Below are 26,318 nucleotides of genomic sequence, written 5' to 3' on the forward strand. Positions count from 1 at the left end.
CAAAAGCCTATGAAGAGGGCCAGCGCAATGGCTCATACCTGTAATCCTAGCACTTTGGGTGGCCAAGACAGGAGGACTGCTTGAGGCCTCATGTCAAGTTCAACATCAGCGTGGGCAACAAAGTGAGACCCTGTCTCTACACAAAAGTAAAATCAAAAGTCTCTGGAGAGAATTGTGTTGGTCCAGCTCGGGTTAGTTGTCCATTCAACCGGTGATGCAGGCAGAGTTGGGGAGTCATGGCTTCTGAAGCCCACACTATCGACTGGGAGCAGGTCTCAGAGAAGCAAGAATCATTGTGAGCAAGGAGTTGCTTCAAATTAATAGCCTTACAAATCTATTAGATTACATCAATGGCAGAGAGCTTCTAGGGTAGAAGTTTATACATGCAGGCCAAGGGGAACTAGAGAGGCTGACAAGACATATCTCTGGGGAGAGTACCATAGCTTTCACCAGTGTTAAAGGGGACCCCAAACCTCCCATTAACAACCTTTAAGCCAGCACACGTGCGTGCGTGCATGCACACACACACGTAACTCGTTTTTTATAATACACAACCATCCTATTAACATGAGCTAAACAATCTAAACCATTTAGTTGTTGGGTAGTACAGAGTTATAGAGGACTGTCTGATATAACAAAATGTGGTTAAAGAAAAACTGAGAAATCTAACCTTTCATAATAAATAGCCATGAATCCAGCTCTAAGTACATTATATTTTATAAGACCTGATGATTTAAACAGATTAAATTATAAAAAACAACAACTGCCAAACTCAGAGAAAACTTAAAGAAAAATTTATTCTTAGAATTTGGGAATGTTTGTTCCATATAGATTGTTTAATTAAAATGTATTTGTTTCTTGATTCTGTTACAGATTGTTTAATTAAAATTTGTTTCTTGATTCTGTTATATATATGGAGAAACCATGTGAAAAGGGATGCTAGGATCTGAGTAAAAGACAAGGGTTTATAGTAAAAACTAATCTTTTATATAACTTTTGGGACCACCTTGAACCCTACTGAAGTGTTATAGTTCTTCAAAAATTCTAAATTTCATAAAGAATGTCAGGCCAGGTGCAGTGGCTCACACCTGTAATCCCAGCACTTTGGGAGGCCGAGGTGGGTAGATCACCTGAGGTCAGGAGTTCGAGATCAGCCTGACTAACATGGTGAAACCCTGTCTCTACTAAAAATACAAAAAATTAGCTGGGCGTGGTGGCGCACACCTGTAATCCCAGCTACTCAGGAGGCTGAGGCAGGAGAATCACTTGAACCTGGGAGGCAGAGGTTGCAGTGAGCTGAGATTGCACCATCACACTCCAGGTTGGGCAACAAGAACGAAACTCCATCTCAAAAAAATAAAATAAATGCCAGTTTTTCTGTGTGTATTATATTTAATATGCATTGCATTTTGAAATATTTTTTAATTGTACAGGTAACACATGCTGATTGGTAAAATATCTTGCAATCTGCAAGACACACAGGCATAATCTTTCACATCATAATCTCCTCTCCAAAGGAGCTACTTTAAAAGTTTAGTTACATCTTTTTCTTCTAAAACTTTTTTAGAAAAAGTAAATGGCTTTACTAAAAAGCCAGTTTTAGTAAAGATCTATCATATGATTTATAAACAATTTAAAACATTCATCCATTACATTTTCAGGCTTTAGCATAATTTTCAATTCCTCAAAAACATGTCAATGTGATTTTATTTTATCTATGTCTAATTTACTTTTCTGTAAGTAGATATAACTTTTCAAAAAGACAGTCAATTCCCCAACTTTTATGTCGTTCTTCAAAAGCATCAACCTTCTCAAGACAACGTATATTGCATATTTTACCTGAAACAAGAAAGAGTAACACGTTAAAATACTATGAAGAATGACATCAGGGATTCTTTTAAAAATACTCAAAATTGGCTGGGTGCGGTGGCTCACACCTGTAATCCCAACACTTTGGGAGGCCGAGGCAGGAGGATCACTTGAGGTCAGGAGTTCATGACCAGCCTGGCCAAGATGGTGAAACTCTGTCTCTACTAAAAATACAAAATGAGCCGGGTATGGTGGCACATGCCTGTAATCCCAGCTTCTTGGGAGGCTGAGGCAGGAGAATCGCTTGAACCCGGGAGATGGAGGTTGCAGTGAGCTGAGATTGCACCATTTCACTCTAGCCTAGGCAACAAGAGTGAAACTCCATCTCAAAACAAACAAAACCTTGAAATTATTTTAAAAACAGTGTACACTAAACATTTTTCTCTTCTTTTTAATCAAAACAGAGGAATGCTAAGGGCAAATTTCCTGAACTCTAAATTGTTATTATCACTTTTAACTCCCAAGAGTAAAAATAAATACACCACTGGGCATGGCGGCTCATGCCTCTAATCCCAGTACTTAGGGAGGCCAAGACAAGAGGATCACTTGAGCCCAGGAGTTCAAGACCAGCCTGGGCAATGTGGTTAAACCTCATCTCTACAAAAAAATACAAAAATTAGCTAAGCATTGTGGTACATGCCTCTGGTCCCAGAAACTTGGGAGGCTGAGGTGGGAGGATCACTTGTGCCCAGGGAGGTCGAGGCTGCAGTGAGCTGTGATTGCACTTCTGTACTCCAGCCTGGGTGACAGATCAAGATCCTATCTCAAAAAAAAAAAAAAAACACCATCTCTCTAGAAAAGTTCAAATACCTTTAACATAGAGCATATAGCATATATACAGAGCATATTTACAGAGATTAGTTCCTTTTCTAAGATAAAACAACTTTCAATAAAATGGTCTTTATCTTTTAAATTTTATAGACATACTCTAGATACCAATATACTAATAGTTCACAATAGGTTTTTTTTTTTTTTAGATGGAGTCTCACTCTGTTACCCACGCTGGAGTGCAGTGGCACAATCTTGGCTCACTACAATCTCTGCCTCCCAGGTTCAAGCAATTCTCATGCCTCAGCCTCTCAAATAGTTGGGACTACAGGCACATGCCACCACACTGGCCTAATTTTTGTATTTTTGTAGAGACAGGGTTTCACCATGTTGGCCAGGCTGGTCTCAAACTCCTGGCCTCAGGTGATCTGCCCACCTTGGCCTCCCAAAGTGCTGGAAATACAGGCATGAGCCAGCATGCCAGGCCCAAAAGAGTTAACTTGACTTTGTTTAAAAAGTTACAGCATAAGTCCACAAACTTACCAAACAACCTTTCAATTTCAGCATGTGGAACATAAAATGGTGGACCTAGGTAAAAGAGAAATAAATTCTGAGTTTATTTCCAATGACCTAGGTGTACTTGTTCTATATACAACTTCATCATCCAAATAGGTGATGATGTGGCATGTTCTTCTCATTCTTCTTTTGCAAATCTCATACTAAAGAAATAAGTTGACTTATTGAGAGGATGGCAATGTTACATCCCCATCATATCCATCTTTAGCTTAGATGAGACAGCTAAACCGGTCAAGGGACTTAGGCTCATTGAAATCAGAGTGGATTCCATCAGCAGATTCCTTGGGGGTTTCAACCATCTTCTAGCATACTGATTTTCTACCAACTCCTGCACTCACCCACATTTTATACACCCCTCCCGCTCTGCTGCAGGATATAGAGTATAAGGAAGCTGAGCTTCCGCCCCCTTCTAAGAGCAGTATCCTCAGACTCCACCTCCAGACAGGGCCTGCTGTATTTTCTTCCCAAAGGTTCTTTGTTAGGGCTTCCATTCATTAATGGAATTTAAATCAGATTAGCAGAGCTAACTTCTGCCTCTATTAATTTCTATTTCCATTTGATTGTCTCTGATTTAATTAGGGACACTAGGTCTCATCTTTTAATGAGTTTTTAAGACCCCAATTTATTCAAGCAGAAACAAAATACTAGCTGGGAACGGTGGCTCACGCCTGTAATCCCAGCACTTTGGGAGGCCGAGGAGGGCGGATCACCTGAGGTCAGGAGTTCCAGACCAGCTTGGCCAACATGGTGAAATCCTGTCTCTACTAAAAATACAAAAATTAGCTGGGTGTGATGGCACACACTGTAATCCAAGCTACTTGGGAGGCTGAGGCAGGAGAATCACTTGAACCCGGAAGGCGGACATTGCAGTGAGCCCAGATCAAACCACTGCACTCCAGCCTGGGCCACAGAGTGAGACTGTGTCTCAAAAACAAAACAAAACAAAAAAACCAAAATACTAACATATGTAAATATTTACAAAACAAGCATGTTAAAAAGCTCAGTTGAAAATCAAAAAGGTGATTCTTACAAATTAAAAGTCTATGTATTTCTCCAGCCATGACAAAGGTTAAGTTTCAATGTTTGAATGCATTAAAATGAGTCCAGGAGAAAACATACCCCCAACAGATTCAAAACAAATAAAAGAATGCAATAGATAGATTATAAAACTTCAGAAATTAAAAAAGGACAATAATTTAGAGTTTTTCCTGCACAACTTCTGCATCCCCATATTCACTTCTCACCCCATGCTTGTGTATGTGAAGGCATCTGTCCAACACATCACTACCACTTGGGTGATACGGATATGCAATATCCAACCACATTCCTCCTTCTTCCCAATAGGACTCATGAGATTTCTCTTCTATATCAGGATCATCCATTTCCCCCCTCTTCTCTAGTCTGAATTGTGAATGGTAAACAAAATGGGAAAGGAATACAAGAAAATCATGTACAATATAGGAGGAGAAAAACATGCTTATAGTTCCCATTAGTCAAAACTGGAATTACCTCCATGTATATATGCAGTATGCTTCCTATGAGATAACTTAGGAGAAAATAATTCTTATCCATGTCATAGAATTTATATCAAGAAACTACGCAATTGGTAAAAGAAAAAAAAAAAAACCCCAACAACTTTACCTGGATGTTTAGTTGGATCATAAGAAAGAACACACAGGAGATACTGAAACTTCTTTCCCAGGAGGGATAACATTGTATCTGCATAGCTACAAAGAACACAAGAAGATATTTGTTACATTTCTCTACACAGGCAAAGGCTGGAGGGACAAAAGGCAGGGAAGGAAGCCAGAAGTTACTTTCGCTGATACTACTGAGTTTAAATTCTCCTAATAATCACAAGAGGTTGATTCTCATTTTAAAAGTGAGAAATGGGTTTAGCAAATTATGGCCCCTGCCTAAGCTGGGAATTGGTCCAGATGGGAATCAAATCGAGGCCTGCTTCCAGAGCTGATCAGAGCAGAAGACATTACATAAGGATGGGTAGAGACTCCTTCTGGCCTGATGAGGTACTCGAGGGCCTGCTGACCTTAGATACCTGTGTGCTTGAGGACAGTGGTTTCTAGACCAGGCTGGGTGTCAAAATCACTGGGGTGCTTGTTGAAAGAAAAGATGCCTGAGCTCCATCCCCACAGACCGATGCAGTTAGTTTGCCATGGGGCCTGGGATGCTGCAATTTAACAAATATCCTGGGTGACTGGGACCCCTCCAGGGGCCTTATGTAAGAGAAAACACAATTTTTTTCCTCTATTTAGTTAGAAATGAGAGTAACAAGCAGGCCAAAAAAAGGTGGCATGAAATTAAAGCTCTGCAAGTGTGGCATAAACCATGAGTGCAATGGAACTGTCCTTTGAGTAGGTGCCTCAGGGAGCCAGGTCTGATTGGCTCAGAGTGGGAAGCTGATGCTAACAGGACCCATCAATAGACTAAGCAGAAGCCAGGGCTGGACCAGGTACAGACGATGAGTTGACCAATCAGATGACTGACTTGGAAACTGAATTAAGAGACCAAAGAGGAATTGCTAATTAGCTGTGGTCCTACTGAAAGTTGGAGCTTTTGTGTTGTATGGTGGTTGGAGCAAGGAGGCTGAGCGTTGAAGGCAAGTCAGCTATGTGGGAATAAAAATGGAGGAAGCTGAGGGATAAGGAGAAGACAGGAGACGCATGCAGGGTGGTAGAGAGGCCATGAGAGACAGGCCAAGGACAAAGATGGACACCCTTCCCCACACTGAGGAAGGAGCCTGGGCTCTTGGCACTCCAGTTTCTACAGAGCCTGGCTAGACTGTGATCTATGTCCAGAGGTCTGCCAGAAGTTGGGAAGGCAAGTGCAGACTCTATGAGATGCCCAGGCTCAAACTCCAGCTCCTCTACTGACTGGCTATGTAAGCTTGACAAATTCTTAACCTTTCTGTACCTCAGTTTCCTCACCTGTAACATGAGGATAAGACTAATAACCACCTCACAAACTGTGAGAATTCACCAGTGGATCACTCTTCCTTGTAGGTGAAAGAACATCAAAGCAAACTTTTGAACAGAAACTGTTACTTTCTGATTCTCATTTTTCAGAAGAAACTTGCTGTCCCCATGAAGGTGATGTCAGACTGGTTTGGTAGGGTTTCCTAGGACTGAAAGACTTCATTCCTCTTAGAATGTGAAGTTTTTCTCTCTCAACCAGTCTCAAAAAGTCCAGAAAAATGAGGTCTGCCCTACTGGTTTACGTTAGGCAAGAACTCGAGAGTCACAGCAGGAAATACATCAGTACTTGACAATGTACAATCTAAGGAGAAGACACCCAGTCCTAACGAGAGCACCAATACAATGTGCTAACATGGTAAGTACTGAGTACCAGCATGTAGATAAAGAACTAAGATACTAAGTACCAGCACATATATGAAATACTAAGATAAGGCCGGGCACGGTGACTTACATCTGTAATCCCAGCACTTTGGGAGGCCGAGGTGGGCAGATCACCTGAGGTCGGGAGTTCGAGACCAGCCTGACCAACATGGAGAAACCCTGTCTCTAGTAAAAATACAAAATTAGCTGGGTGTGGTGGTGCTACTGTAATCACAGGCTACTCGGGAGGCTGAGGCAGGAGAATCACTTGAACCCAGAAGGCAGGGGTTGCAGTGAGCCGAGATCACGCCATTGCACTCCAGCCTGGGCAACAAGAGTGGAACTCCATCTCAAAAAAAAACCTAAGATACTACCAGTACATAGTAAACTAATATCGCCCTTGCTCAGAGTGCAGTTCACTTCTTCCATTCATTCATTTATTTAAACAACATTTATTAAGCTCTTACTAGGTGCTAAATATATATTATATCAGACACTGGGGAAATAACTGACCTCAGGTGATCTGCCCACCTCAGCCTCCCAAAGTGCTGGGTCCGCTCTTGGTCTGCACGTGGTGACTTTCAGTTTGCTTCCCACTGCTTGGTGGATTTTACCACGCCAACCAGAGCCTGTAGAAGGACTAACCTCTAAGGAATGGATGATCATCTTCAGGGAGTGGGAAACACCTACAAATTTAGACATTAGCAGATGGGGTTTCATATACAAATGTGTCTCATGGAGACAGAGGTCTCGGTGATATTTTGAGTTGTTAAAGGACACTGATGTCACATGGGAAGTGCAAAGCAGACACTGGACATGTGATGTGGATGTTTGGGAGAAAGAACAGAGCTGGAAATGTAAAGACTGTCAGAGCGAATACCATGTATAATCTGTTCAGTTACTTGCCCCGCCTCTGGCATACTATCTATTTGGAACATCACAGGAACTTAGTAAATATTTGTTGAATAGCTGAATGAAAGTAACAGAATTGATCTTTAAAGATTTGATTTTTCAGCCAGGCGTGGTGGCTCACACCTGTAATCCCAGCACCGGGTGGCCGAGGCGGGTGGATCAGCTGGGGTCCGGAGTTCGAGACTAGCCTGACCAACATGGAGAAACCCCGTCTCTACTAAAAATACAAAAAAATTAGCTGGGTGTGGTGGAGCATGCCTATAATCCCAGCTACCTGGGAGGCTGAGGCAGGAGATTCGCTTGAACCTGGCAGGCAGAGGTTGCGGTGAGCCAAGATAGTGCCATTGCACTCCAGCCTGGGCAACAAGAGCGAAACTCCGTCTCGAAAAAAAAGATTTGATTTTTCTCTCATAAAATTTTTTTTGCTTTCTGGTAGGACAAATATTGGCAATTTTTGGGTGAGAGCATAAGGCTGAGGATGGTGGTCCCTTGGGGAATCACGACTTTTAGGCACGCAAGGAGGACGGGAGTTCTGGAAAAGAGATAAAGGAGGAGCAGTGAGAAAAAGAGGGAAACAGGAGCATGAAAATTAAGATGTGGCATGGTCTAATTTAAAAAGATTAGGTTTGGCAGTAAGCCTTACTGATGAAACAATTTTTAAAAATAAAAATCTTATTTCACTGATGTGGAGCCTAACCTGTTTTTTTTTTGTTTTTTTGTTTTTTTTGTTTTTTTTTTTTAGATGAAGTCTCACTCCGTTGCCCAGGCTGGAGTGCCATGGCACAATCTCGGCTCACTGCAACCTCTACCTCCCGGGTTCAAGCAATTCTCCTGCCTCAGCCTCCCAAGTAGCTGGGGCTACAGGTGTGCGCCACCAAGCCCAGCTAATTTTTGTATTTTTATAGAGATGGGGTTTCACTGTGTTGGCCAGGCTGGTCTCGAACTCCTGACCTCATGATCCACCCACTTCAGCCTCCCAAAGTGCTGGGATTACAGGCGTGAGCCACTGCGCCCAGCCTCCTTTTTGGCCAAGTGATGAGTCTGCTCCATACAACTAAGTAATTCAATATTTCCATGCTATATCCAAGTAAGCACATAAATGACATTATTTGAATTGAAAGAGTATACAGATGTGGTCACATTTTACTCAGTATGCTTCCTCACTCATATTTTAATTTTATTTTCTAACAAGACTGAGTATAATAAGAATGGTCACCAAAAACATCAATAACAAATGCTTCAATAATAACAGCTCTCATTTATACAGTTCTTTAGAGATGACAAGGTATTTCCTACATATTTCATTTCTTTCAATTCCCACAAAAATCCTTTGAGGTAGTCTAACAAAGGGATCATGAGTGTGGACTTTATTTTATTTCATTTTTTTGAAATGGAGGGTCGCTCTTGTTGTCCAGGCTGGAGTGCAATGGCGCGATCTTGGCTCACTGCAACCTCTGCCTCCTGGGTTCAAGTGATTCTCCTGCCACAGCCTCCTGAGTAGCTGGGATTACAGGCCACCACATTGGGCTGATTTTTGTATTTTTAGTAGAGATGGGGTTTCACCATGTTGGCCAGGCTGGTCTCGAACTCCTGACCTCAGGCGATCCGCCCACCTTGGCCTCCCAAAGTGCTAGGATTACAGGCGTGAGCCACCGCACCCGGCCACAAGTATGGACTTCAAAGCCAAACACTCTGGTTTTGAATCTCAACTCTGTCACATACCAGCTGCTTAACTTTGGACAAGTAACTTAATCTCTTTGACCTCAGTTTCCTCATCTGTATAATGGAATAGTAGCTTATACCTTACAGAATTAAATGTTAAACCACATGAAATATTTTGATTTTTTTGTTTTTTGTTTTTTTAATATATTTTACAGACAAGGTCTTGCTCTGTCATTCAGGTTGGAGTGCAGTGGTACGATCATAGCTCACTGCAGCATTGAACTTCTGGGCTCATCCTCCTGCCTCAGCCTCCCAAGTAGCTGGGACTACAAGCACATACCACCACGGTCGGATAATTTTAAAAATATTTTGTAGAGGTGGCGTCTTGCTTTGTTGCCCAGACTGGTCTCAAACTCCTGGGCTCAAGTAATCCTCCTGCTTTGGCCTCCCACAGTGCTGGGATTACATGTATGATCCACCATACCCAGCCCACATAAAGTATTTTGAACAATACCTGGCATAGGCAAGTGACCAGTAAGTATTACCTGGTAATATTAGTGGAGGTGGTGATGATTGTGTTAGTATTACAGAAATATTCCCATTTTGCAGGAGTAAACCAAAGCTTAGAGAAGTTGAATACTTGGACCAAGGCCACACAGCTTGAAAGTGATTGAGCCACAAGCCTTATAGCCTTATACCCAGGTCTCTGTAGTCAAATCCTATACTTTTTAGACAAAGCTAGTATTGGATTTAGGTTTTTATAAATTCCAAACATAATAACCTATTTCAAACTCATAGAAGTCTAGCTGATTTTCTAGAACCCAGAAAAAGTATAGTATACTAAAAAATTAAGACAGCTAAACAAAAAAAGAAAAATTACTTACCATTTGCGATCACCTGGATTAATGGCAACTAATGCTCCTCTATCCCAAATCATGTCAAATTTGCCAATATTTGTCCTACCAGAAAGAGAAAAAACATTTTATGGGAGAAAAATCAAATCTTTAAGAAGATGAGCAGCGTCCCCCATGGTGCACGCTGGTACTTCAACAATCGTCAAGGTATTAGGATCTCACATCTGCGTTTCCTCCTAGAGGAATGTGTGGACCTGGGTGTGGAGAGCTGTCCATCCCCTCATGGTTTTAGGAGCCTGTGGCAGCAGCCTCCCCACTCTGTTATGATTTGGGGACATGAAGAAGGAACAAAGGACAGTGTGCAACAACTCTGCTCCCAGCCTCTGGCTCAGGTATCAGGGACTTTCAGGAGATGAGCTCTTATCTCCCTCGGCTACTTGAAATTCATTTCTATTACAGGCCCAGGTGCAAGGTAGAAGACACTGTCTTACTCACCTTTCTTTTTCCCTAGCTGCCTCAGTTTCCCATAGTTTGGGAGCTAACCAAAGACAAAACACATTAAAGTGTGCAGACGAGTGTGTAATAAAAATATCTGCAGAACAGACATTCAAAAAAATGCTTTGTGGATGTTACACAGGTGGAAGAGAGTGAGGAAGACACCTCCACTCCCATGCCTGCACTGCCTGGCAAGCATTCAAATTTTTTAAAGTGCAGATGTAGTATTCAACCTACCTGGGAAGATCAAAAATACTGCAACAGTACAATGAAATGTTCCCCGAAGAACTCTAATGAAATAATGAAAAAAAAATTTTTTTTTTTACTTAGTAAGTACTTGAATAGTCAAGGAAAGAGGGCCAAGCAAAGCAAAAGTTCTAGGGAAAGAATGTGTTAATTAAACATAATTAAAGTAAATAATTTTACTGCACTTTATTGGCACCTTATTTTTTTCTTTTAAAACCTGTGCGAGGTTCTTTTAGGCCAACTCAGAGGAATATCACAGAGGACAACCTTGAAGATCAGTTGGCTGTTACTCACTTCAGAGCTTGCTATAAAATTCTAACAATGTTTCCTCGAGCAGAGTGATATTTTTACTCTGCTAAAGATAAATCTGCAGGTCAACCAATTATCAGGCAGGGTGGTACTGAAAAGTCAGGTATTTTAAGTTATTCCAGAAATGTGCAATTGTGCTGATTCTTCCATTTTCGCTCATTCATTCAGCCAATGAGCATTTATTTGCTGAGTACCTAATAGACAAGACATCTATCCTGGGTTCTTGACAGTAGATTTGAATTCGACAGTCTCTGACCACAGTGAGGACAGACTAGAGCAGAGAAGCGTGGGCACAGAGAACATTACAATCCAGAATGGCCTGCTCTGTTGTGGTTCTGTGCCTGTGAACTATGTGAACACAGAAGGCAGAGCAGGGGCCTGCCTGGGAGCATCAGGGAGACTAAACAAAAGGTGACTTTTGGCCAGGTGTGGCAGCTTACACCTGTAATTCCAGCACTTTGGGAGGCTGAAGCAGGCAGATCGCTTGAGCCCAGGAGTATGAGACCAGCCTGGACAACATGGCAAAACTCCAACTCTACAGAAAAAATTAGATGGGTGTGGTGGCACACACCTGTAGTTCCAGCTACCTGGGAGGCTGACGTGCGAGGGTCACTTGAGCCTGGGAGGTCAAGGCTGCAGTGAGCTGTGATTGTGCCACTGCCCTCCAGCTTGTGTGACAGAGTAAGACCCTGTCTCAAAAACAAACACTTGGAGCAAAATAATCCTAAAAAAAAAACAACAACAACAAAAATCAAGAGAATAAAACAAAAAAAGAGGTGACTTTTGAAAGGGTGACACTCTAGGGTGTGGACTGGGGGCACACTCCAAGAGGGGGCAATATAACATAGACTTTAGGATCCTGGGAGCTGGGGTGAAGGGCAGTGTAGGAAAGGTGTGTCAGCACACAAGACTGCTAGATTTTATTCTGAAATGAGGTCCCCACACAGGTTTACAAGTAGAGGAGGAAGGGTCTTTGACAACCAGCCTGGTGATCACTGGGTCAGCCCAGAGATGGGTGGGCCTGGAGGCAGGAGAACAGCTGGATCTCAACTTTGCCTGCAGATTGGAATCAAGGGGAGCTTTAAACAGTACTGATGCCAGGGCCCTACCCCTACAGATTCTGATATAATTGGCCTGGGGTAAGACCTTTGGATTGGGAATTTTTATAAGATCCAGAGATGATTTCAAATGTGCAGCCTGGGTGGGGAACTGCTGCTCCAAGAGGGGCCTGGAAGCAGGACTAGCCCTCTTTGGACTGAGTAAACTCCTTGGATTCTTTAATGCTTTGAGAATGGGGTGGGAGGAAGATGTGAAATAAAAAATACCATCAAGCTTCCTACTGATCTGAGCAACAATTTTTTTTTTTTTTTTTGAGACAGAGTCTTACTCTCTTGCCCAGGCTGGAGTGCAGTGGTGCGATCTCGGCTCGCTGCAACCTCCACCTCCCAGGTTCAAGCGATTCTCCTGCCTCAGCCTCCAGAGTAGCTAGGATTATAGGTATGCACCACCACAGCCAGCTAATTTTTGCATTTTTAGTAGAGATGGGGTTTCACCATGTTGGCCATGCTGGTCCTGAACTCCTGACCTCAAGTGATCCACCCACCTTGGCCATCCAAAGTGCTGGGATTACAGGCATGAGCCACCATGCCCAGCTGAGCAATTAATTTCAATATTTAGAAAAGAGTACTTTGTGAGACACTGAATATACAGATGGACAATAGATCCTATATGACAATACAACTCTGACCCCACAACTGATTCAGGAGTTAAGAAGAAATTACTAAGGCAGACAGGGAGGGTACGGAAGGTTTTCCTCTTAATGAAAAGCAGCCTCAAATCATTTTTCCTTTCTAACAAAGAGCAGCCTATATAATCGAGCTGCAGACATAGATGCCAGCAGTTTGTGCCAATCATGTTCAAAATGGTGGCTCTATCTTCCCTTCTCTGCCAGCCACCTGTAGAGTAAGAAGCAGACAACATGGTGCCAGCAAAGGGAAGAGTTCATTTGCATAATAAGATTAGGGTGGGGCGACCAGCCTTCCCAGCACGTTATGTAAACATCACACTTGATCGAACCAATCCGTGAGCCCTATGTAAATCAGACACTGACTCCTCAGGCTGCACTCTAAAATCCGGCGCTTCCACACCTGGCAGGTTTTTTCCTCTCGGAAGCCCCCTCTCTCTCACTAAAGAGAGAGCTGTTTTCTTTTCTCTTTCTCTCTCTTTTTTTTGCCTATTAAACCTCCACTCCTGAACTCCTCATGTGTGTCTGTGTCCTAAATTTTCCTGGCACAAGACAACGAACCTGGGGAATTTACCCCAGACAAGGTAGCCACTTCACAACCTCTGCAGTTACTTGGTCAATGACTGCCAGCTTCCCTGATTTTTACTACCACACTTCTTCCAATTTAGGATCAGCCAGAGAAAGGCAAACATGCTCCCCAAACCAATCACATAGGGTGCCCCGTTCCTAGTTGCCCACCTCCAGCTTCCCTGTGCCAACAGCTTCCCAACAGCACATGCCGGGAGCTTTTACTTTTGTCCACTATAAAGCTTCCCCACTCCTCTGCCTGCCTTTGAGTCTCTGCCAAACAGATTCTCTCTGCTTGTTCCCACTTGGGTAGTGTTTGTTTATTTACACTGGCTCATTCTGCTCACAGCATAAAGACCACTCCCAAACCTATCATTTTGAGCCCAAACCTCACTCCATGCTTCAGACATAAAACCTTCACCACTCCACAGGTCCCTTAAACTCATCATCTCTAGAAAAAGATTCATTCTTTCTGCCCTTCTCATTTATTCTTGACCATCCAGCCAGTCATCTGAGCCAGAAATGTGAACTCATCGCTCCTTTGGTCCTCATTCGGTCACAGAATCCTGTGGGTCTATCGTAAATGTTGCTTTAATCCATCCTATCCACTCTCTATGCCCCATCACTCTCCTCGCTCAGGGATTCATGATGTCTTTCCTGGACCACTGCCATAGCCTCCTGTCTCTCTGCCAGGAGGCTACTTCCCTTCAAATCACTTCCTATGATGCCTCATGGGTGATTTAAGTAGTATCTTCCCCAGGTGTCCAAGACCATGGACCCAGGCCCTGCCTGATTCCAGCTCTATCTGTCACCATGCTTCAGGAAGCACCGCCAGGTTGGGCAGGTTAACTCCCATCTCTTCCCTTAATACCCTGTGTCTTTACACTTAGCTCCATGCATTACAAATAGCTTTGTCCCTGTTTCTCTTCTCTCCTAAACTAGGAGATTCTTTGGGGGTGGGAGTGAGGGGGGTGTGCTGTGTTATCTTTATCTCTTCAATGTCTTAGGCAGGGTCTGGCACATAATGGGTTCTCAGAAAATGCGTGTTAATAAAAATAAAACAAGCCTAAAAGCTTGAGTACAGAGAGGCTTTGACCTCAGCTTTTATATACATATGTCTATACCTATTTAGGTAGCTATCACCTATATTTTTAAGCCCTTGCTTCTTATACTATATAGTGTCTACAGTGAATCTGCGTGCTAAATAGGAACCATCGGACACATGAATGGTATCCTCATAATACTCACGCTGAGAAAAACTTTTGTGGGGATATGGATACAATTATTTACCCAAATCAAAACAAACCTTAAATACTTTGGTTCCAGGAATTTCGGTGATTGGTTCTTCTGAGTAAGAAAGATTCTGCTCTGTAAAAAATTCTCGTATCCCAAGTTCACTGATTTCCACACCAACTACACTGTGTCCCCGGTCTGCAAACCTGCATAAAATCATACATTTACACTTAAATTATGTTTTCAAATGACTAAATAGAGGGTTATATTAGAGTAAGCACATATTTTCTTTAATTTAAAGGAATTTATATGAATGCAGGTTCATAGGGTTTCAAAGAACATGCAGGAAAGCAGATCTATATTATTTTCAAGCCTTATAAAAATTCTGAAAAACTGACTTATATGAATTCAGGAAACAATAAAAATTTGGAAAATTATATATATCTTTTTTTATGTATGAAACAGTTGGAATGTAATTATAGATATATAACAAAATACTGATTTAATACAAATTGATTTGACTAGAGGAAATGCTTTTCAATTTCTCTAAATCAGCACTGCCCATTAAAATTTTCTGCATTGATGAAAATGTCTATATCTGTCGCTGTCCAATAAAATAGGCATTAGCCACATTGGTTCCTCGTGATTGAGGAACTGAATTTTACATTTTATTTAGTTTACATTTAAATAGCCACATGTGGCTAGTAGCTACTGTACTGAAGTGAACAGGTCTAGAACATTAGCACTCATTTGTATACTAATCTTGTAGTTTCCATTTGCTTAAAATAAACACTATCCAAAAATTTGTATATTTTATCATATACAAATAGCATTGTCCTGGTAATTTTATTTATTTATTTATTTATTTTTGAGACGGAGTCTCACTTTGTTGCCCAGGCTGGATGGAGTGCAATGGCGCAATCTCGGCTCACTGCAATCTCCACCTCCCGGGTTCAAGCGATTCTCCTGTCTCAGCTTCCTGAGTAGCTGGGATTACAGGTGCCTGCCACCATGCCTGGCTAATTTTTGTATTTTTAGTAGAGACGGGGTTTCACCATGTTGGCCAGGCTGGTCTCGAGCTCCCGAACTCAGGTGATCCACCTGCCTCAGCCTCCCAAAGTGCTGGGATTACAGTCCTGGTAAGTTTTATAATGAACAGAATTCAGTCTCAGGATCTTGGACTCAAGAGAAAACAGTACCAGTGGTACAAATATCTAGGCACAGTTATGATTTTATGTCAAGTGAAATAAAAACATAGTTCTGCTATAATGTAACATGTGCCTTCCTAAAATCACCGCACTACGCTAAATCAAGCACTAAAAATCACCCGGCTGGTGGGGAAAGTGAGGGCACAGCATTTAAAAACTTGGTCAGTGCCACATTAAAAAACAAAAACAGGAACCTAATAATAACAGTTTTATACATGTTAAATGGTTGAGAAATAGATAAATACTACAATATGGCACTTTACGGTGAAAAAGAACTAATGCTCACTAAGGTAGCTGGGGGATGTTGGTGCATTCAGTCTATTCACACCTGGCTTAGTTCAACTGGGTGCAGTTTTCTGCTTTTACCTAAGGCTTCTTATAGATGAAATCACACACAAGCAAATGTGAAATTTATTTCATGCTCAAATTGTTCCCTAATATATCAATTGAGTTAGAATTCGGTTTTGAAACAAGTATAGCAGGACTGACTGTACCTTTTATCTACAAAAGAGTACGTACTTTCAATGTGGGCAGAGCATGAACTGTTTAGTTGTAAAATGAAACATATTAATAACTTGTCTTTCATCTTTCATATTTCTTAGGATATTTGTAAACATACAGGGAGTTTTAAAATTCTCCCTACATTTTTTAAGTTATAAAATGTAAACAAAAACATTATTCAAATTGGCTGTATGTGTTTTTATTTCCCATTCAACAGATGGAAAAATGAAGCATAGCCTACTACAACCTGTAATAAAAACAAAATAAGACCAAGTGTGGTGGCTTATGCCTGTTATCCCAGCATGTTGGGAGGGAGGATCTCTTGAGCCCAGGAGTTCAAGGTTGCAGTGAGCTATGATCATGCCACTGCACTCCACCCTGGGTGACAGAGTGGGACTGTCTCAAAAAACCAAAAACCTAAACCTAAATATCTTAAACATTTTGTTTTAATGCTTTTTGGCCTTAGCTCATGGTCAGTTTTTCTATTCACATCTGATGTCTGTATAGACCTCAATACATAGATCAGTTACATAAATGAAAAATCATCTACTATCATAACTTCTTAACTTCTTACATGTAATTACAGTAGCTCAGTTCATATATATATATATAAATAACTGTATTTACGTATATATACATATATATATATTTTTTTGGAGACAGAGTCTCACTCTGTCACCTAGGCTGGAGTGCATGGGCTCATTGCAACCTCCGCCTCCTGGATTCAAGCAATTCACCTGCTTCAGCTTCTCAGGTAGTTGGGATTACAAGCGTACGCTGCCATGCCTGGCTAATTTTTGTATTTTTAGTAGAGACGGGTTTTCACCATGTTGGCCAGGCTGGTCTCGAACTCCTGACCTCAAGTGATCCGCTCACCTAATTAAAGGTGTGAGCCACCGCACCTGGCCAGTTCTGATATTTTTTGTAATGTCTTTATTACAAATGGCTTTAGACCCCAAATATTCAACAATCACATTTAATTGGCTATTTCATACCATTTTCCTAATGTTGCCTCAGAACCTGTTTGTACTACATTGTTACCATTTATGATGACATCACATGACAATCTGTTTATAGAGTTAATTTTTTTTGAGGGTAGTTTTGAAAGTAACTATCTCTTCTGGCTCAATGAATTGGTTAAAATATATGTGTCATAATATAGTTTAAATATTCTCAATTTCATGACCACACTTGAATCTTAAAGTCATAGCAGCCCTCTAACAAAGGCTCTCAGCTACAGTTGATTGTGTGCTGGCTGCAAAAATTCTATCATCTCTACTTGAAAATCAACTCCCAAAAAATGCATGCATACTCTGCGTTAGTCACCGATATTTATATTCAGAATAGACCATTTTTTAGGTTATTATATTTTACATTTATTAATCTTTTATTTTAAATTTATTTTTTGAGGCAGGGTCTCACTATGTTGCCCAGACTGGTCTCAAATTCCTGGGCTCAAGAGATCCTTCTGTCTTGGCCTCCCAGAGTGCTGGGATTACAGGCGGAGGCCACCGCACCTGGCGCATTTACTAACCTTTTCATACATTCTTTTTTCTTTCCTGCTCAGTGGTCAAAGTTCTCAACATTCAAGCTTATAAATAAATGCGTATCTTGGCAGGTATGATTGGTATCTGTATATTATCATTACAAGAGAGTTCAGTATAGAGAATGATGTCAAGGTGACTTTAGGGTAACTCATAGTAAAAGTGGCTTGTTAAAGTGAATTCTCTTTGTAGAGAATTACTCACAAGAAATACTTTCTTAATCACTGGTTTTATAACAATGATTCACGATAACAGAAACTCCTGTGTTCCCTGGTGGGAGGGGAAGGTTGAGCTGAACTGTGGACTATGAACATTGTCCTGCCAAAAAGCTGTAATTCATTTTGAATTTCTCTGTCCACCACCATTTCAAATATCTAAAAATTAACTTAGCTAAATTCCTAAACCACCTACAAAAACTGAACCACATACAAGGATCCAGGAAATGTAAAAGGGAAGGCTGTTTTTTCTCCCCCCATTGGCTCCAAACTGATTTTTTAATTTCAAAACTCAATCCAGAAAGACTTCATTCCTGTTTCTGTTGTTTCTTACTGTTTGAGAATATTATTTCCAATTATATACCCATCACTAATAGAAAAATAAGGAATTTCTGTGTATTTCCTGAAAATGGAGTTTTAAAACTCACATCCTGTTAAATCACCCAAAGAATTCATCATTAAGACAAGATAATTCTGTTAATGTTTATCTGCTCATACCATTTCATCTCAACCGCTTTTCCGCAAAGAGGAAAAAATACCCTCAGTCCACTCTTGCCTTTAAGGAAAGTATCTAAATGCTTCTTTAATAGCCTGAGGAGGAAAAAAAAAAAAAGGTTTTAGGACAATTGTATGGTAGGTGAATACTTTTCATTCATTATCTCACTTAATATTCCCAACAACCTTAATAAGCAGATACTATTAATTATTATAATCTCCGGCTTACATATGAAGAAACAGGTAACTTGCTCAGACACACACCCAGTCAGTGGTAAATCTGACTTAACACCCAGGGCTTTCCTGATTAGTAATTTAAAATAATTTTTTTTTCTTGGGGATGTTTTGAAAATTCTTTATTAATTCTCTAAATATGTACTATTTTGGGGGTGATGGAGCCTCTGGAGCCATGGATTTTTCAACATTAATTTCATGGTACGTTCTCTAAACGTGTACTCAAGCCTCAGAAGTAAACCTGAGAAGTGTAACTCCTGTAGTTTCTTGTAATTCCCTCTGTGGAGATGTGGCTCTTCTAAGGCCATCCACATGACAGAAATAACCCAGTGTTTCTGGTATGATGATGATGATGATGATGATGATGATGTCATCTCCTGGGGAGATGGGCGTGGCTGCCCAGAACAAGGAATGTCTATAACAACCACTTTACTCAGCACTGGTCCCATGATTTATTGCTGCTATGAAGACTACTACTACATTGCACAACATCCTAGCTCACTTTATAATTTCTCGCAACTTCTCTTCTCCCACCATAGAGATAATTCTTTAACATCTGAACACATCCTATTGGAAAGCAAAGTCAGACACCACTGATTTTCAGTATAAAGAATTGTAAGCATAAACATCGCTTGAGTACCTGTTGTAGGTATAAATATTCATGGCCAATACATAGGTGCCGTAGGGATCAAAGAACATATTTTATAAATCTAAGATGTCATCATTTGTAAGCCACACCATTATTTACACACTGTGGGAAGAAAAGACTCTGCCAATTAAACTACGTCATGCCACAGATGCACTGTGACTCGGGAGACACAAAAATGTGAAGAATTAAATGTGCATCCTAAAAGTTAGTCAAATAATGTGTACTTTTATTATTTCTATCTCAAAGTCAGTTTTTGATAGAACATTTCTCTATTGTATACCAAATATTTCTTACTGATGTCCTTGTTCCTGATGAAAAGCAGTCTTGCCGTTCACCCACTTGTCTTGCCATTCTTCCAGAGTTAGTACTTGGTTTTTCTGTACCTCAGTATCCGAGTACTCTTCAATGTCAAGTGAAGTTCTTGTACCATCCATAGTTTCAGAGACACCTTTGTCTCACAAGCATATGTCTTCCGTGCCTACGTGGAAAATATTTGCAATGTTGTCATTTAAGGTCATTGGAATTCTATTGATGAACTAAATGAAAACCTATTATTCTTAGCAGTATGACTTTTTAAAAATATTTCTTTCTTTTTTTATTTTTGGTTTTATTTTTGAGATGGAGTCTCACTCTGTCTCCCAGCCTGGGGTACAGTAGTGTGATCTTGGCTCACTGCAACCTCTGCCTCCCAGGTTCAAGCAATTCTGCTGCCTCAGCCTCCCAAGTAGCTGGGACTGCAGGTGTGTACCATCATGCCCAGCTAATCTTTCTTTCCTTGTTTTTTTTTTTTCAGAGACAGGGTCTTGCTCTGTCACCCAGGCTGGAGACCCTGGCTTACTGCAAGCTTCAACCTCCTGGGCTCAAGCGATCCTCCCATTTCAGCCTCCCAAGTAGCTGGGACTTCAGGTACACACCACCACACCTGGGTAATTTTTGTATATATATATATTTTAATAGAGATGGTTCTCATTTTGTTGTCCAGACAACAAAGAACTCCTGGGCTCAAGGGATCCTTCTGTCTTGGCCTCGCAAAGCACTGGGATTACAAGTGTGAGTCACTGCGCCTTGCCATTTCAACATCCAATAAAAAGTGATAACAAAAAATTACTTTCAGTGAGTCTGGTGGTAGAGTAATACCCCTTAATACACATTACAAGAGATCATTAAATAAACTGAATTCTATCTTAATATTAGTGTTTCCTCTGCTCTCACACCCCAATCATCAACACACAAGATTTCTGTGACCAAATGTGGGGGTTCTTCCCCCAGCACACCAAATATTGGACACCAGTTGGGTACCTTCTGATTTAATTCTGACATTACCTACCTGGAGATAGTGTCAGATTCTATATGTTGGGGGCTCAGTCCCTAAGATTTCCCTCCTCACTTAGACACCAGTTGCAAGTCCAGGCCTCCACTGGCTTCAAGTTGGGGTTCCCACACCCTCCACTTTGGGTTTGCTTGATTTGCTAGAGCAACTCACAAACCTCAGAGAAATACTTAGTTATCTTTGCACATTTATTATAAAGGATACTGCGAAGAATATACTTGAAGAGATGTGTTAGCTACAGGACCTTCACCTGTTGAGCTATCAGGAGGCTCTCCAAACCCCATCCTCTTGGGTTTTTATGTAGGCTTCATCACGTAGGCATGATTGTACTTACTCCTAATTCAACTCTAAATTCTGCCAATTGTCCCAATTTCCTATCAGTACACTCTCAGTCTCTCCAGTCATCAGCTATACTATCAATATCATCTTGGAGAATTCTCTCCTGGAATCTGCCCTGACTATTCTCTAATCTTGGTAGACAGCTAGCTTTCTGGGATCGCTCTTCATCATCATTCTGGAGATTTCCTTCTTGTCTGAATCTCCAGCTTTATTTCATGTCTTCCTCTTTTTTTTGTTGTTATTTTTTAGTGACCACGCTTATATTGGTGAAGCCTAACCTCCAGAGCTTCCTGAAAGAGCACAAGGAAGAAAAAGAATGTTTTTCCATTTTGCATGTATAAAACACGGTTAGACTATTCCTCATCCTTGATGCATAGCTCTGCTGGGTATCAAATTCTTGGTTAGAAGTGTGGGGGCCATAGGGGGTTGGGCACCCTAAAAGTTTAGTGAAGAATCACGCCCACCTCAGCCTCCTGAGTAGCTGGGATTACAGGCATGCACTACCAGGTCCAGCTAATTTTTGTTTTTTTAATAGAGATGAGATTTGACCATGTTGGCCAGGCTGGTCTTGAACTCCTGGCCTCATGTGATTCACCAGCCTCGGCTTCCCAAAGTGCTGGGATTCCAGGCGTGGGCCACTGGGCCTGGCCATCCCTCCGCTTTTTTTATTTCTCCTTCTGGGACCCCTATTATTTGTCTCTAGAATCTTCTGACCTGGTATGGTAAATTTCTCATTTTTTTCTATTTTTCTATATCTTCATGTTTTTGTACTATTTTCTGAAAGATTTACCTTAATTCTCATTTTTTTAACTTCTTCTCTCTTTTTTTTTGCTATCAATCACCCAGTGCTTTGGGTGACCAAAGTGGGAGGATGGCTTGAGGCCTGGAGTTTGAGACTAGCTTGGGCAACGTAGTGAGACTCCATCTCTACAAAAGCAGTTTTAAAATTGGCCAGGCATGGTGGTGCATGCCTGTAATCTTAGCTACTCAGGAGGCTGAGGCAGGAGGATGGCTTGAGCCTAGGAGTTCGAGGCTGCAGTGAGCTATGATGGTGCCCCTGCACTCCAGCCTGGGCTACAGATCAAGACCTTGTCTTAAGAAAAAAAAAAAAAAAAAAAAAGAATAGGTATAAAATGAATGAAGGCAAAGAATGTGGGTGGGGCTTATAATGTAGGGTGATGTGAGTGGATTTCATTTGGAAACCTAGATGTATTTATTTATTTATTTATTTGAGGCAGGGTCTCGCTCTGTCACCCAGGCTGTAGTGCAGTGGCACAATACAGCCTCAAACTTCTGGGCTCAAGTGATCCTCCCGCCTCAGCCTTCAAAGTATCTGGGACTGCAGGTGCACACCCTCATGCCTGGCTAATGTCTTTAATTTCCTTGTGGTAGTCAGACTTTCCATAGATGGATCTCCCAATTCCTGTCTTAAGGATTCTGTCGTTGGAGCCACTGTCATATACTCATATAAGAAAAGAAGAGAAGTGGGCGAGGGTCCCAGCATCCAGTTTGCTGTATTCAATTAATCCTCACGTTTTCTGTATACTCCCATGCTCAACTGTGTATCATATCTTCTCAGTCTAGACAGACACTCTTTGTTTTACCCTTTCCAGAGAATAAATCCCCAAAGCCTGCTGATGTGGTGAGATGTACACACTTGGTTGCAAGAAGTTGAGAAAAGGATCTGGGGATTTGGCCTGTTCTGAACCAGCATTTCAAGCAATCCTCCTTGTTTCAACCATACTCTCACACTTTATGGAGGTACCTGGTGCTGCTAATCCTGAGCATTTGGGGATTCTGTAATGCAAACTGGGCTGCTCTATGGCTTTCCTCATTGCTGGTTTAGAATTCAGCTTCCTTGAAGTTGCAAAATCCTTTCCCACTTGTCCATTTGCCTTTCCAAAATTTTACTAATTTTGTCTCTCCTGTCCTGGCTATCCTAGTACTTTATGCCTTAAAAAAAAAATCCTGTTATTTTCAGGAGAGAGCAAAAACAGATTAAAGTAGATACTGAACCATAGTTCAATATCCTATCTACTCCACACATTTGTATTTTCAAATAATTTTCTACAGCTGCTTTTTTTGCATGGGAAATGCACACTAAGGAAACTGAAAAAAGACATGTACGATGTAAACTAACAATAAAATTCAAAGCCTCTCAACTGACTGAAGGCACACTTTCTTTCCTTTTCTTTCTTTCTTCTTTTTTTTTTTTTTTTTTTTTTGAGATGGAGTTTCGCTCTTGTTGCCCAGGCTGGAGTGCAGTGGTGCGATCTTGGCTCACTACACACTTTCTTGGCTAACGGGACCCCAGAGTAACCCTGAAAACTGAGTTCTGGGCCAAGAGTAGATAGAGCGTCAGATACAACTCTATACCTCCTCTCTTGCTAACCACAATTAGGCTTTGTTCTCTAAGGGCTTAAGGGAAACCAGCCCTTTCAAAAGATTCTACCACTGATATCAACCAACCCCCTGATGCTGCCCCTCCTTTTGTGCCTGATAAGAGATCACAGACCACAGAATGGTTCTGGCCAGTCTACTGAGAATGCACAGTAAGGGTTTTTCTGTCCTCTGCTTCGCCTTTTGATATAAGAGGGCCAAAAACTCCATCCTGTGATTGTGGTAACACGGCCATTTTTTGTGCATGGTACCCATGAAGCTCAATTACTCATGGGTACCTTTCCTCCTTTCATAAATATTCATGAGTCATCCTACAGCTTACTGAATATGTATATTTGGCCACCTTCCTCAGCATAAATTCCTGTTCCCTTTGCCCCTCCCTGGAAGTGTCAGTTTCTGGCTTCTGGCCTGCGGCTACACTTCTCAGCCAGTCAGAATGGCTGCTCTACAGTCTGAAACCATTCATGAGAAAGAGTTCTCCTTTCTAAATTATGAACTTCTCATTCTTCAGCTGACAGACCATAACTGCAGATCCATCTGAATGTATGAGGAAAATGCCTTTCCTTTCAATGTCAACTTTGCAATATTAAGGACAATATAACACCATTATTCTAACATTCCCTTTAAATCATTAGTGAAACTAGTTTGGATTATACTAGCATGCTATTATTGGTGGTTCTAATTTAATGATTAATCTGTGAAATAGCAAACATTGCATAAAAGCATGTATTTCAGGAAAATTTCCCCTTTTGTTGCCAAATTTGGCCTCAGTATGCTTAGGATATAGGGAGGAGGCATTTCTCTCATTACTTGGGAACATGAATTCACTTCTTAGCAAATATTTGTTGACAAATGGCTTCTGCAAGACCCTGATGGTATCAGGAGGTGACTCTGAGTTTTCTGAGAGGTCAGTAGAAAGTATCTGATTTATATTGGGTACAGAAAAGCAACAGAATGTTGCAGTTTTCTCATTTTCATTCAGAAACTCTGGAACCTAAATTCAAGGCTTCATAAAGCAGTTCTCTACTTAAAAGAGAAGCATGATCTTTATCAGAGTTCCACAGCAGCCTGGAGTAGCACAACTCTATTCCTTTCACACAAACTTGAACTAACAAAATCATGCACATAACTTAATCACGTCTTAGTTGTTTGTTTTTGAGACAGGGTCTCTCTCTATCCCCCAGGCTGGAGTGCAGTGATGTAATGACACTTCCATCTCCAACACTGGGGCTCAAGCGATCCTCTCACTTCAACCTCCTGAGTACCTGGGACTATAAGGGTGCACCACCATGCCTGGCTAATTTTTAAATATTTTGTAGAGACAGGGTCTTGCTATGTTACCCAGGCTGGTCTCAAACTCCTGGGCTCAACGTCTTAGCTGTTCTAACAGTTTCTCAGCATGGACTCCACTTGTATACATCATTTCTAGAGAAATAAAGTTTATTTCTATAATACAAAAAAAGTGCACATTACAAGAATTAAGGAAGGGAAATTTCACAATAATTTCTGCCCACAAACAAAGTCCTCAAGTTGTTCTAGTCTCCATTCTCACCTTTTCAAAAGCTTCTGCTATAGTTTTGTTTTTAAATTTCATAAAATTGAGAAGAAACTTTCCTAAGGTGCACAAATCTTAAAAGAGTATGACTCGGTGAATTTTTTACATATACATACACCTGTGTAACCACCGCAGAGAAAGACAGAATATTTACAGCACCCCAGTTTCCCACATCACCAGGGATCACTCACTATTTGGCAGTACTTATTTTTTCCCCAAAATCACTAATACACCAGGCTGGGGGAAAAACCGAGAGTCCGTTTCTATAAAAAAAAATTTGAAAAATTAGCCAAGCGTGGTGCAGCGAGCCTGTAGTCCCAGTTACTGAGGAGGCTGGGGCGGGAAGATCACTTGAGCCCAGGAGTTCCAGGTTACAGTGAGCTATGATTGTGCCACTGCACACTAGCATGGGCGACAGAGGGAGACCCCGTCTCTAAAAGAAAAAAGAAAAAAAAATAATTAAAACACACCAGTGCTTTGGAAGCACTTTAAATCTTGGACATTGGATTCAGGTCATTCCCAGTTTCCGCTTCTGCCCTGAACCCCACTTCACAGGGCTGATTGCTAGGCTGTCTACGCTTGTAAGAATTCCTGGGAGCCCTAGCACAGGCGCATACACTCCTAGCAAACCGTTCCGTTTCTCACCCGCACCCTCCGCGCCCGAGTGAGCCTACCTCGCTTACAGCTGGTTGCCGGCCATTGCCTCCGCCACCAATGACGTCCCCAGGGGCGGGTACGCCTCCGCTTCCACCTCCGCCACTTCTCCGCGCCCCGCCTCCGCCCGCGCCCCGCCTCCGCCCGCGCCCCGCCTGTTTCCCGCGCCCTGCCTCTTTCCTGCGCCCCGCCTCAGTTCCCGCCCCCTCTCCCGGCGCCCCGTCTCGACTCCCGCCCCGTACCTCGTTGCACAGACTCCACCTCGTTCCCCAGACTCCACCTCGTTCCCCAAGCGCCGGGGTTTGCGCAGCGGCGGAAATGGGCAGGGCGGAGCGAGCGCTGCGGCTAAGGCGAAGGCGGGGACCCTACCCATCCCTAGTCCTGTGGGCTCCTCCCACCCCGGGTCACGCCGTGACAGGGGCGGAAGCGGCGGCGGCGGCGGCGGCCGAGAAGAGGCTGGGGCTCGCGGCGCGGCTGCAGCCGTCCTGTGCGCGCGGCGCGCGGCTCCGGAGAGGCGCCCGCAGTCCAGGGCGGCGCGCACCGCCTCGCTGGCGCTCAGAGGTGGGAGGCTCCCCACTCCGGGGGCGTGCGTGGGGGCCGTGGCGG

The 26,318-nt window shown here is 42.0% G+C and overlaps 2 protein-coding genes across 19 annotated transcripts in view; one reads left to right on the plus strand and one right to left on the minus strand.

Annotated features, from left to right (window-relative positions):
• Nucleotides 1–772: 772 nt before the first annotated feature.
• Nucleotides 773–26,086, minus strand: TPMT (thiopurine S-methyltransferase). 13 transcript variants are annotated; one of them, XM_063604763.1, is made up of 10 exons: nt 25,733–25,855; nt 25,250–25,491; nt 19,729–19,912; nt 18,555–18,647; nt 14,662–14,794; nt 10,727–10,779; nt 10,025–10,099; nt 4,855–4,940; nt 3,181–3,225; nt 773–1,839 (listed from the first exon to the last, which is right to left on the minus strand). In XM_063604763.1, exons 3-10 carry the CDS (start codon nt 19,866–19,868, stop codon nt 1,727–1,729), a joined length of 738 nt encoding a protein of 245 aa, XP_063460833.1. In that variant the 5' UTR covers nt 19,869–19,912; nt 25,250–25,491; nt 25,733–25,855; the 3' UTR covers nt 773–1,726. The 13 variants fall into 13 exon arrangements, with proteins under 13 accessions (XP_063460833.1, XP_063460835.1, XP_063460834.1 ...); XM_055113209.2 differs by lacking the exon at nt 773–1,839 and adding an exon at nt 1,886–2,632; XM_063604765.1 differs by lacking the exons at nt 25,250–25,491; nt 25,733–25,855 and adding an exon at nt 25,955–26,081.
• Nucleotides 25,773–26,318, plus strand: part of KDM1B (lysine demethylase 1B) — a 69,098-nt gene continuing 68,552 nt past the window's right edge. For 2 of the 6 annotated variants that reach the window (XM_034961516.3, XM_055113206.2), the window contains exon 1: nt 25,997–26,273. In XM_034961516.3, coding sequence (XP_034817407.1) covers nt 26,031–26,273 — 243 coding nt within the window. In that variant the 5' untranslated portion in view covers nt 25,997–26,030. Of the gene's footprint in view, nt 26,274–26,318 lie in introns of all 6 variants that reach the window. The other 4 variants (XM_034961519.3, XM_063604761.1, XM_034961517.3 and 1 more) reach the window with 3 other exon arrangements.

Source organism: Pan paniscus, chromosome 5 (genome assembly GCF_029289425.2).
Source record: "Pan paniscus chromosome 5, NHGRI_mPanPan1-v2.0_pri, whole genome shotgun sequence".
Taxonomy (NCBI): Eukaryota; Metazoa; Chordata; class Mammalia; order Primates; family Hominidae; genus Pan; species Pan paniscus.